Source organism: Salmo salar, chromosome ssa01 (assembly GCF_905237065.1).
Source record: "Salmo salar chromosome ssa01, Ssal_v3.1, whole genome shotgun sequence".
NCBI lineage: Eukaryota > Metazoa > Chordata > Actinopteri > Salmoniformes > Salmonidae > Salmo > Salmo salar.
The window spans coordinates 83783016-83795608 of NC_059442.1; the positions used below are offsets into that span (position 1 = coordinate 83783016).

General features: G+C 42.4%; 1 protein-coding gene across 1 annotated transcript in view; it reads left to right on the forward strand.

Moving 5' to 3' along the window:
- The first annotated feature begins 311 nt into the window (after positions 1–311).
- btbd17a (BTB (POZ) domain containing 17a) overlaps positions 312–12593 on the forward strand; it is a 28994-nt gene continuing 16712 nt past the window's right edge. The window contains exons 1-3 of the mRNA XM_014212543.2: positions 312–846; positions 6558–6685; positions 6911–7068. Of these exons, the coding sequence (XP_014068018.1) occupies positions 744–846; positions 6558–6685; positions 6911–7068 (389 nt within the window). The 5' untranslated portion in view covers positions 312–743. The remainder of the gene's footprint in view (positions 847–6557; positions 6686–6910; positions 7069–12593) is intronic.

A 12593-nucleotide genomic window follows, 5' to 3' on the forward strand; every position in this document is an offset into this window, starting at 1 on the left:
AAATTAGGATATTTTGGTTGGCTCAGAGCAGGCCACACGCACACACGCATGCATGCACACATGCACTAACACACACGTACTAACAAACACGCACTATCAAACATGCACTAACACACTCAGGCACATAGATTTGTTTTGTACACCACAGCATGACATGTTACCATCAATTGATGCAGTAGTTCCTTTGCCAGTGAAGAATCTCTATCCTAGCACCTTCCTAATACTCTATCTCCTTCACATCGCAGCTATGACCGCCCAAGGCCTGCTATACAGATCCAGATCAATGGCATGCACTGAGCAGCAATACACCCAAAGAAGAGAAAGTATTACAAAAATCAAAGCGGTCGTCATGACAATGGCCTACCCGGGCGGGCTGGAGACAGATTCATTCCACCAATCGATGGATGGTTCTATTGTATCTGTGCATGTGCAGAATCCTGTGGTCTGGAACTAGCGGATGTGTGCCAAAGTCTACAGACCTAGAAGAGCCAGTGTCCCACATACAGACCCCTCTTTCCTCTTTCAGCATCAGGCCAGACCGACCGACGGAGCAGGACAGCCATAGGATACCACAAGCCCAGCTAAGAAGGGGAGAAGAGAGAGACAGAGAAGGGGATATAGAGGAGAAAGAGAAGAAGAGGAGAATAGACAAAGAGGGGGAGGTAGAGAGAGACTGAGGGGAGAAAGGGAGACGAGTGAGACAGAGGAAAAGTACTTTCTGTAAGAGAAGAGGAAAAGGAGAGATGCCTGCTGCCCTTCTCAGACCCAGAGGGCCCCTGGCCCAGACCAACCTGATCAGCACGCTGCTGTTGTCTCTCTGTCTCCACACCGGCTCCGTCACTGGAGGTAAGGCCACCCAACACCAGCACTGTCTGTCTGACCCCAGTGACAACTCACCTTGCTGGGTAGGATGATAGCAACAGGGGATTGAATTGAGATAACAAAACATTTCAGAGCAATGTATTGTAGATGGTCATTGTAGGTGCATTTAAACCTTGGGGGCATAGTAAATGTAACAGTGGGAGTGTTTGAACCCTACCAAGCTAGCACATTTGGCTCCTTGGAAGTTGTGGGAACGTATTTTTAGGTTGCCGGTTCAGAGAAAGTTTAACTCTGATTTTGAGAACGTTTTCCAGTGCGGTATTAAAAACTTTCTTAAAACTTTCACTGAATGTTTCAATAAGACTTTTAATAACACTGCTGGCTTATTTTGAGTTAACTTTTTTGAACTCCAAGTACAGATAGGACACATGGAAATTAATTTCCTTGGGCATTAATCATCAAAAAACAGATGTATTTTTTATTGTGACACAGCATCAGTGAGATGCAAACCTATAGGTTGTTATCAATAAAATGTCACTATAAGATGCAGAGCGTTCGATTTGCCTGCTGGGGGGAAGGGAAACCCTAAGCTCCGCTAAAACCATTGATAACTAGGTGCCGTTTTCAAGGGATTGTTAAATACATGTTAACTATTTACTGTAGTATCGTCACATCTTAAAGAGCGTAGTCAGAACTACAGATGTCTGACTATTCCATGTAAAACAATTGTGCACATTTGGCTCCATCGTCCGAGTTATACAGAAAGTAACTGCATGCGTTTAATGATCAGTAAACATCAATTGATCATGTAATTTCAGATACGTAAGGGTAGCCACACGATATCTCTCAATATTGGCCACCATTAATTAGATATTTGAGTGATATAAAATAAAGTTAACTATAACTGACAAGTATGAGTGGTTTAGGTAATTTTCCATCCTTTGTGGGCTCTGCCTGTCAAGCATCAGAAGGGCACATTTGCTAATATGTTTACTTTGCAAGCTACCAGTAGAAACTTTGTACAGTTGGCTAAACATATATTAAGTAGACCGAATGTAATTTTTTCACTGACCAATTTAAGCCTACCTAGCGGCGTTAGCTAACATCCCTTTTTCAACATTGTTTTTAAGAGTTTTTCAAGATTGCTGCTGACAGACATGATTGGCTACATTGATTGATTGACCACGTCAAATTGGCTAGCTAACAAATATTGTTTGATTTGCTTGCCGTCTATAGTGATGACAGTAGTCCGACAGACAACTTTACCAGGACTTGCCAATGTCAAGCTCTTTCCAAAAGCCTAATTTCTGATGAAGCAAGCCAAATAGCATGCCAAATGAATAGGCTACCCTCACGTATCTGAAATTACATGATCAATTGATGTTTACTGATCATGAAAAGCATGCAGTTACTTTCTGTATAACTCTGATGACAGAGCTAAACAGTTACTTTCTGTATAACTCTGATGATAGAGCTAAACAGTTACTTGCTGTATAACTCTGATGACAGAGCTAAACAGTTACTTGCTGTATAACTCTGATGACAGAGCTAAACAGTTACTTGCTGTATAACTCTGATGACAGAGCTAAACAGTTACTTGCTGTAACTCTGATGATAGAGCTAAACAGTTACTTGCTGTAACTCTGATGATAGAGCTAAACAGTTACTTGCTGTATAACTCTGATGACAGAGCTAAACAGTTACTTGCTGTAACTCTGATGATAGAGCTAAACAGTTACTTGCTGTAACTCTGATGATAGAGCTAAACAGTTACTTGCTGTAACTCTGATGATAGAGCTAAACAGTTACTTGCTGTAACTCTGATGACAGAGCTAAACAGTTACTTGCTGTATAACTCTGATGATAGAGCTAAACAGTTACTTGCTGTAACTCTGATGATAGAGCTAAACAGTTACTTGCTGTATAACTCTGATGACAGAGCTAAACAGTTACTTGCTGTATAACTCTGATGACAGAGCTAAACAGTTACTTGCTGTATAACTCTGATGACAGAGCTAAACAGTTACTTGCTGTAACTCTGATGATAGAGCTAAACAGTTACTTGCTGTAACTCTGATGATAGAGCTAAACAGTTACTGGCTGTAACTCTGATGATAGAGCTAAACAGTTACTTGCTGTATAACTCTGATGACAGAGCTAAACAGTTACTTGCTGTATAACTCTGATGACAGAGCTAAACAGTTACTTGCTGTATAAGTCTGATGATAGAGCTAAACAGTTACTTGCTGTAACTCTGATGATAGAGCTAAACAGTTACTTGCTGTATAACTCTGATGACAGAGCTAAACAGTTACTTGCTGTATAACTCTGATGACAGAGCTAAACAGTTACTTGCTGTAACTCTGATGATAGAGCTAAACAGTTCCTAGCTGTATAACTCTGATGATTGTAACGCTTGTCGTTGGGAATGGATGACCAAGGCGCAGCAGGTTGCATGTTCATCATTATATTTAATGAATAAAGATGACACAAAACAAAACAATAAACAAAGAACGACAGGTGACAATTTCACAGGCTACAATAATCACTAGCAGTGCGAAATACAACTACCCACAAAATCCCAAGGTGAAAACAAGCATCTAATATATGACTCCCAATCAGGAACAACGACGTACAGCTGTTTCTGATCGGGAGCCACACAAACCACACAGAAATAGACAGACTAGAAAACCATAGAAAACCAACACTAGAACAATTACTAAAACCCCAGACTACATAAAGCCAAACACCCCTTAAATAACACACACAACCCGAACCATATGAAACAAATATCCCTCTGCAACGTCTTGACCAAATCTAATACAATTACTCCCTCTGCTGGTCAGGACATGACAATGGTAGAGCTAAACAGTTACTTACTGTATAACTCTGATGATAGAGCTAAACAGTTACTTACTGTTTAACTCTGACGATAGAGCTAAACAGTTACTTGCTGTATAACTTTGATGATAGAGCTAAATGTGGAATAATTGGAAATGTGTAGACTATGCTCTTCATGAGGTGATGATATTAAAACCAAATAGTTATAGCTAACATTTATTTAACAATCCCTTGAATACTGCATGTAGCTAGTTGTCAATGTTTTAGCGAAGCTGCCCCCCAGCAGCCAAATCGAACACTCCGTACCGTATTGTGACGTTTTATTGATAAAGACCAATAATCTCTGTTCCCTATCCATGGATTTAGTCGACTGTGCCACCAGAATAATATTCTTAAAACGTTCTTTGAACGTTACTAATGTTTTCTTGTGGTTTTTATGTAACGTTATCTTGAAGTTCTGAGAACATGACTTTAAATAGAACCATGAGGAAACCTGCACAAAACGTTATGCCGAAGTACTGAAATACCCACGGAAGAACGTTGTTTCTTAAGCGCTAGCTGGGTATCCTGCTCAATTCCCAGAAAATTATGGGAAAGTTGTATGCAAAATAACCATAGGCCCACCAAGCTCTCACCAAGCTCTAAGAAACATATGCTATGCTATGCACACTTGACCTACTCCAATTTGCCTACCGCTCCAACAGATCCACAGAAGATGCCATTTCCATCGTTATTCACACAGCCGTAACACATCTATGTGAGAATGCTGTTCATTGAATCCAGTTCAGCATTCAACACTGTTGTTCCCTCTAAGCTCGACACCAAGCTCAGAGCCCTGGTTCTGGAGACCACCCTCTGCAACCGGATTCTGGACTTCCTGATGGGCAGACCACAGGCTGTGAGGATTGGCAACAACCCCTCCTCCACACTGACTCTTAACACTGGGGTGTGTCCTCAGCCCTCTGCTGTACTCCCTGTTCACCCACGACTGCGTTGTTTGCATGACACCAACTCCATCATCAAGTTTGCCGCTGACACCATGGTTGTAGGCCTGATAAACAACAATGAAGAGTCAGACTACTGTATAGGGAGGAGGTAAGTGAACTGGCATTGTGGTGCCAGTGTAACAATATTGTTTCCATCCCTCTCTTCGCCCCTACCTGGGCTTGAACCAGGAGCCCTCTACACACATCATCAACTGACACCCACGAAGCATTGTTACCCATCGCTCCACAAAAGCTGCAGCCCTTGCAGAGCAAGGGAAACTACTTCAAGGTCTCAGAGCGAGTGACGTCACCGATTGAAACGTTATTAGCTCACACCCCGCTATCTAGCTAGCCATTTCACACCGGTTACACTCACCTCCCTTTTGACCTCCGCCATTTCCGCAGCAACCAGTGATCCACGTCAACAGCATCAATGTAACAGTTTTGCTTCCGTCCCTCTCTTCGCCCCTATCTGGGCTCAAACCTGGGACCCTCTGCACAAATCAACAAGTGCCTCCCACGAAGCATTGTTACCTATCGCTCCACAAAAGCCACGGCCCTTGCAGAGCAAGGGAAACAACTACTTCATGAGATCTGATAGAAACTGTCTCTGAGCCTGTTGGTATCTACAAGCCATCAGCGTGTTTAACACTTGAATTGGACTGACCACCTGCACTGACTCTCTGCACCTTAGCACACATGCACTAACTCACGCACACACAGATATACACTCATCCACACACACACATACATTCATGCTACATACACATCACAACTGCTGCTACCAGACTCTTATTGCGATTGCAAAATAATGCACAATTTCAACACTTGCCCCCAATTCCCCCTTCCCCAAAACAAGTGTAAATATTGTACTATAAAATGTTTAATCTATTTTACTGAGCCATTTACTTTATGTTCATATTCTTATCTTTTATTATTTCTTATTGTTGTTGCATTGTCCAGAAGGAACCTGCAAGTAAGCATTTCGGTGGGCGGTGTATACCATGTGTATCCTGTACATACGACTAATAAAACTTGAAACTTGAATGTCTGTGACTGGCATAACAAGAGAAAAACTGCTGATGCACAACCAAATTTCGAAATTGCACCTTGTGGATTGTACCATTCTAATTATCAACAATAAGTTGAGACCCCGACTGAGTTTTGGGAAATTGATCCACAGGCCTACAAAAGGGCGGCTGCCAATTGCCCATTCCTGTTTTCAACAATTTGTGCAGTCTTATAGTAATTTACACTGTCATCCTCATGCTTGTGTGAATCAGTACTGGTTGAGATTTCTGGAAACATTAAGTTAAAGTGTAAATTTACCCAAAAGTAACTGATGTTTCTTGTTCCCCTTTCTTCCGGAAAAGGTTGACCAACAGAAAAAGAGGAACTGCCTCTGACAAATTAATATATGCTAAAATAGATCCTCAATTCAAATAATATACAGTCTCTGAGTCCCATTTGAATCTTGTCAGGGCATGTATCACAGCCTACATTAGCCGCACATTAAGCAAAGTTGAATTAAAACTGACCTACGATCACCCAGACAGTGTGCACAGCTGTGATGATTGATCCCATGGATTGGGACTCTACCCCCTACTCCCAATAGTCATGGTGAAGGTTGAGGGGGCATAGATTGGGCTTTGTCCCATTTCTTTATTTAACGACCATCCCTTCCCCCTCCTTCTCTTTTCCCTATCCATGGTGAGGGGGCCCAGGCCATCTCCTGCATCTGTGCCCTTGCTAAAGGGCAAATACACCACTTTTCAACCTCATATTAATTATCTCCAGCATCATACCAGTGTCTGCATGTGAATACGGTAAATGTTTTGGTTTTGTAGCAACAAAGAGTTAAACCATAGAACGTCATTGCCCTTTAAAACCTAAAACTTCCTATTCTAGGCATAATGAAAGCTGATGAGATCCAGAATGGTGGTGGGGACACCATCAGCCACTCCCTGGCCCTGGTGCAGCGTCTGGAGGCCCTGCTGGCTCAGGGGAACGGCAGCGATGTGGCCCTCAGGGTGCAGGTAGGAAACTAGCCTAGAGAGTTAAAGAGGCTGGCCAGAGACCGGAGGGTTACCGCCTTAAATCCTGGGTCTTACTGGGACAAATCTGGTGGCTGACACTGTACTTGAACCTCTCTGTGTATTTATGTATGTGTCTTGGGAGGATAAAGGAAAGTGACAAATTGCAGTGTCTGTGACTTTAAAAAAAGTAATCTTTTTCTCTTCCTCCTCCTCCTCTTCTTCCAGACAGTGGGAGCAGAGCAGGTAAAGGTGATCCAGGCCCACTCCCTGATGCTGTCCCTGCAGAGCACTGTGTTCGAGGAACTGCTGCTCAGCCGTAACGGCACCACCCTGGTCCTCCTGGAGACCGCTGAGTGTGCTGCCGTCTTCGACAACTTCATCAGGTAATAATAATAATAACTAGATGGTAATTGTACATGAAGTACAATTGATGGGACTTGCTTTAACGCTTTAAACATATTTTTGTAGTAGTGGTAGAAGTTAAAAAAGTTATACATTGCTCAAAAAAATAAAGAGAACACTTAAACAACACAATGTAACTCCAAGTCAATCACACTTCTGTGAAATCAAACTGTCCACTTAGGATTAGGATGCAATACTGATTGACAATACATTTCACATGCTGTTGTGCAAATGGAATAGACAACAGGTGGAAATTATAGGCAATTAGCAAGACACCCCCAATAAAGGAGTGGTTCTGCAGGTGGGGACCACAGACCACTTCTCAGTTCCTAATGCTTCCTGGCTGATGTTTTGGTCACTTTTGAATGCTGGCGGTGCTTTCACTCTAGTGGTAGCATGAGACGGAGTCTACAACCCACACAAGTGGCTCAGGTAGTGCAGCTCATCCTGGATGGCACATCAATGCGAGCTATGGCAAGAAGGTTTGCTGTGTCTGTCAGCGTAGTGTCCAGAGCATGGAGGCGCTACCAGGAGACAGGCCAGTACATCAGGAGACGTGGAGGAGGCCGTAGGAGGGCAACAACCCAGCAGCAGGACCGCTACCTCCGCCTTTGTGCAAGGAGGAGCAGGAGAAGCACTGCCAGAGCCCTGCAAAATGACCTCCAGCAGGCCACAAATGTGCATGTGTCTGCTCAAACGGTCAGAAACAGACACCATGAGGGTGGTATGAGGGCCCGACGTCCACAGGTGGGGGTTGTGCTTACAGCCCAACACCGTGCAGGACGTTTGGCATTTGCCAGAGAACACCAAGATTGGCAAATTTGCCACTGGCGCCCTGTGCTCTTCACAGATGAAAGCAGGTTCACACTGAGCACATGTGACAGACGTAACAGAGTCTGGAGACGCCGTGGAGAACGTTCTGCTGCCTGCAACATCCTCCAACATGACCGGTTTGGTGGTGGGTCAGTCATGGTGTGGGGTGGCATTTCTTTGGGGGGGCCGCACAACCCTCCATGTGCTCGCCAGAGGTAGCCTGACTGCCATTAGGTACCGAGAAGAGATCCTCAGACCCCTTGTGAGACCATATGCTGGTGCGGCTGGCCCTGGGTTCCTCCTAATGCAAGACAATGCTAGACCTCATGTGGCTGGAGTGTGTCAGCAGTTCCTGCAAGAGGAAGGCATTGATGCTATGGACTGGTCCGCCCGTTCCCCAGACCTGAATCCAATTGAGCACATCTGGGACATCATGTCTCGCTCCATCCACCAACGTCACGTTGCACCACAGACTGTCCAGGAGTTGGTGGATGCTTTAGTCCAGGTCTGGGAGGAGATCCCTCAGGAGACCATCCGCCACCTCATCAGGAGCATGCCCAGGCGTTGTAGGGAGGTCATACAGGCACGTGGAGGCCACACACACTACAGAGCCTCATTTTGACTTGTTTTAAGGACATTACATCAAAGTTGGATCAGCCTGTAGTGTGGTTTTCCACTTTAATTTTGAGTGTGACTCCAAATCCAGACCTCCATGGGTTGATAAATTGGATTTCCATTGATTATTTTTGTGTGATTTTGTTGTCAGCACATTCAACTATGTAAAGAAAAAAGTATTTAATAAGATTATTTCATTCATTCAGATCTAGGATGTGTTATTTTAGTGTTCCCTTTATTTTTTTGAGCAGTATACTTTACTATTTAAAGCAAAGCAGTTCTAAAGAACTGAATAGAACGCCGCAGCCCGTCTGGTGTTCAACCTTCCCAAGTTCTCTCACGTCACCCCGCTCCTCCGCTCTCTCCACTGGCTTCCAGTTGAAGCTCGCATCCGCTACAAGACCATGGTGATTGCCTACGGAGCTGTGAAGGGAACGGCACCTCCATACCTTCAGGCTCTGATCAGGCCCTACACCCAAACAAGGGCACTGCGTTCATCCACCTCTGGCCTGCTGGCCCCCCTACTTCTGAGGAAGCACAGTTCCCGCTCAGCCCAGTCAAAACTGTTCGCTGCTCTGGCACCCCAATGGTGGAACAAGCTCCCTCACGACGCCAGGACAGCGGAGTCAATCACCACCTTCCGGAGACACCTGAAACCCCACCTCTTTAAGGAATACCTAGGATATGATAAAGTAATCCTTCTAACCCCCCCCTTAAAAGATTTAGATGCACTATTGTAAAGTGGTTGTTCCACTGGATATCATAAGGTGAATGCACCAATTTGTAAGTCGCTCTGGATAAGAGCGTCTGCTAAATGACTTAAATGTAAATGTAAATGTAAAGTATGTATGGTTTTGAAAAACTTTATAGTAGTGATAGTGTCTGCAGTAGTAATTGTAGTGACTGGTTATATTTGAAAAGGTAGGTAGATGAAAAGTTGGAATAGCTTGGACATATGACAGTTGGTTTGCTATACCTAGACTGAACGGTTTAAGAGTTACTGTTGGTGAGTTATATTGTGCTAATTTATGCTAACTTCTATCGTTTTAGACGATAAACAATTAAAGAATTTGAAGATATGATTTCCTGAACATGTAAAAGTTGGTTTGCTGTATCTAGATTGAAGGGTTCAAGAGTTACTGTTTTAGACAATGAACAATTTAAGAATTTGAAGTTAGGATAGCCTGAACATGTAAAAGTTGTTTTAGTGTCTCGAGTTTACTCTTGGTGGGTTATTTATGCAACTTTATATAGTTATAGTTGATAAATATCTTTAAAACACTTGAATTTTGGATAGCCTGAATGTTTTAAAGTTGATCTTATAGCTTAATCTAGCCCTGCAGACAAAGAACCATATATGTGCATCATTCCCCATTTTCAGATAATCAATCATTTCTAATTGTTTTTGTTTGTGTACCACATCTGGAGTTTTGCAGCTAAAATGTATATGAATCACACTTAACTATTCCTACTAGTATTGGTATTTTTTTGTTACACAAAACACACATTCTCCAGGTTTGCAACATTGTATCATTACTGCCTGACCAGGACCTCAGTCTGTCTGTCAATCAACACATTACACCAAGAGCCTTGACAGTTTTGATGATGGTCTCATTAGAGCGCCATCCCACTCTTGACAGTCACAAATACCTGCGTTCATGTACTAGTCAGGCACTAATATCTCATTAAGGTACAAAAATAAACTGATGCCTGTATAATTCTACATGTCCCTAACAAGCCTAGCATAAATAATATTATAATAATAAGAAAGGAAAAATAAGCTAAAACAACGTAACGTCTATACAGGTCCATTAACCCATAACGAACAGTAACAATGACGAGCTGCAACCTGTGCTCCTCTGTCAACTTTACACAAATTCTGCGCGTAACATTATAGGCACACACTCGCCATTATGCAGGAAACAGTGTAATTTTACCGATAGACATTAATCGTCAGGTGGATAGATAGATGTAAATGATACGTTCTCCGGACTAATCTAGCAACCACTTTCTTAATGTATAACCTATTAGCTGATATGTTTCGCTGCAGCTAGTTAAACAGAACTAAATAACGTCGTTAGCTAGCTACCTATGTTAGCAAGCTAGCTTGGTTGATATACGGTTCTTCCACGTACCTCTTTTGGACAAGTTTTCCCAGTTTTTCTTGCCCTTTACGATTAATATAGGGTTTCCCTGAAGGCCTCAATGTCTTTCATTGCCTGTCCTTCCATTCCTTTAGTTTGGTTTTTCTTTCCGACATTTTGGCGATTTTCATCGGCAGCAGAAAATGGAAGTGCTTGTCCGTCCATTCTTAGTTGTGGACATAAACGTTTTTTTCCGTGTGAGCCTATTTTAAAACATAAAATACAGTCTCATTAGCGCATGAAAGTCTTGCGAAACCACTTCATTTAATAGAGATGAAATCAAATAATAATGTTTGAACGTCATTTAAAAAAAATTCACATATACAGTTGTTTGTCACAAGGGCAAGATTGTAGTCAGTAGATGGGGTCAGCTGTTGTGTGGTTGTGGTCAGAAGTTATGCAGTTGTGGTCAGTAGTTGTGGTCAGTAGTAGACTGGTCAGTAGTTGTGTGTTCAGAAGTTGTGTGGTTGTGGTCAGAAGTTGTGTGGTTGTGTTCACTAGTTGTGTGGTTGTGGTCACTAGACGAGGTCAGTTGTTGCATGGTTATGGTCAGTAGTTGTGGTCAGTAGTTGTGTGGTTGTGGTCAGTAGCTGTGTTGTGGTCAGTAGCTCTGTTGTAAGTAGTTGTGTGGTTGTGGTCAGTAGTTGTGTGATTGTGGTCAGAAGTTGTGCGGCTGTGATCAGTAGTTGAGTGGCCAGCAGTTGTGTGGTTGTGGTCAGTAGTTGTGTTCAGTAGTTGCATGGTTATGGTTAGTAGTTGTGGTCAGTAGTTGTGTGGTTGTGGTCAGTAGTTGTGTTGTGGTCAGTATCTGTGTGGTTGTGGTCAGTAGTTGTGTAGTTGTGGTCAGTAATTGTGGTCAGTAGTTGTGTGCTTGCGGTCTGTAGTTGTATGGTTCAGTTGCTAGGCAACAGTAGCCTTGTCAACACTGCTCCCTTATACTGTGGCTAAAGCAAGTGTGAGAAACATGCTAACATACAGTTTGTTTGTGCTAATACTAAATAAATACTGCACATAGACCCACAAAACATATATGCTAGATTCGTGATAGTGTTTATGGACAAAGCAAGGAAAGTGAACTTCAACGCGATGTAGTTTATTGGAATTTGGAGCTGTTATTGATAAATAATTAATCTGCTAGCTTCTGACATGACTTGCTGCATCTAGAAAGAGAGCAGTTGATGGGTAACTAAAAAAGCTATATCTACAGATTGATACAAGCTATTCCTAATATTTCTTCTGTTTTGAAAAGCAGAGAAGTAGATTAATATTTTATACTCATGTTTTTGTCTGACTTGTTGGGGGTGTGGTCAAAACGGCAGTAGTTTGGAAAAAGAGTGGTAATGCAGTTACTAAAACAGTTGTACCGTAAGTTCCGTAGTAAATATTTTTGTTCTGTAAACAGATATGAATAGCAGAGAAGTAGACGAAGATGTCCTACCCTCTAACTTTTTGTCTAACTTGTTGGGGCAGTGGTCAAAGTGACAGCTGTCTGCAAAAAAGTTACAGAACATTTTGTTGATGTGGTTACTAAATCAGCTGTAACTTTTTATCAGAATCATTTTTGGGGTTCAAACCCCATATTTGAGTAACAGAGATGTAGACCTAGATGTAAACGCTTTAACTTCTTGTTGCAACATGGTCAAAGTATCTGATTTGTGTCAAAAGTTGCATTATTGCATTTACAGTGAATGGAAGATGGAAGTGATGATGTCACAATGGGGCTTTTTAGAATCTTGAGGAAATCCCATACAAGGAAATTGAGGACAAAAAGAAAGACAAAAAGGGTAATATTTTAAAAAACAACTCAAGCGCGACCATTCTGCATGTTTTAACATTTGAATGGTGTTTCTTGCTTAAACGGTGTAAGAGGACTAGTGCGCTTAAAGAATAAGAATAAGAAGTATGTTGAAGATTGAAGCTGGGGCTTTTGCTTT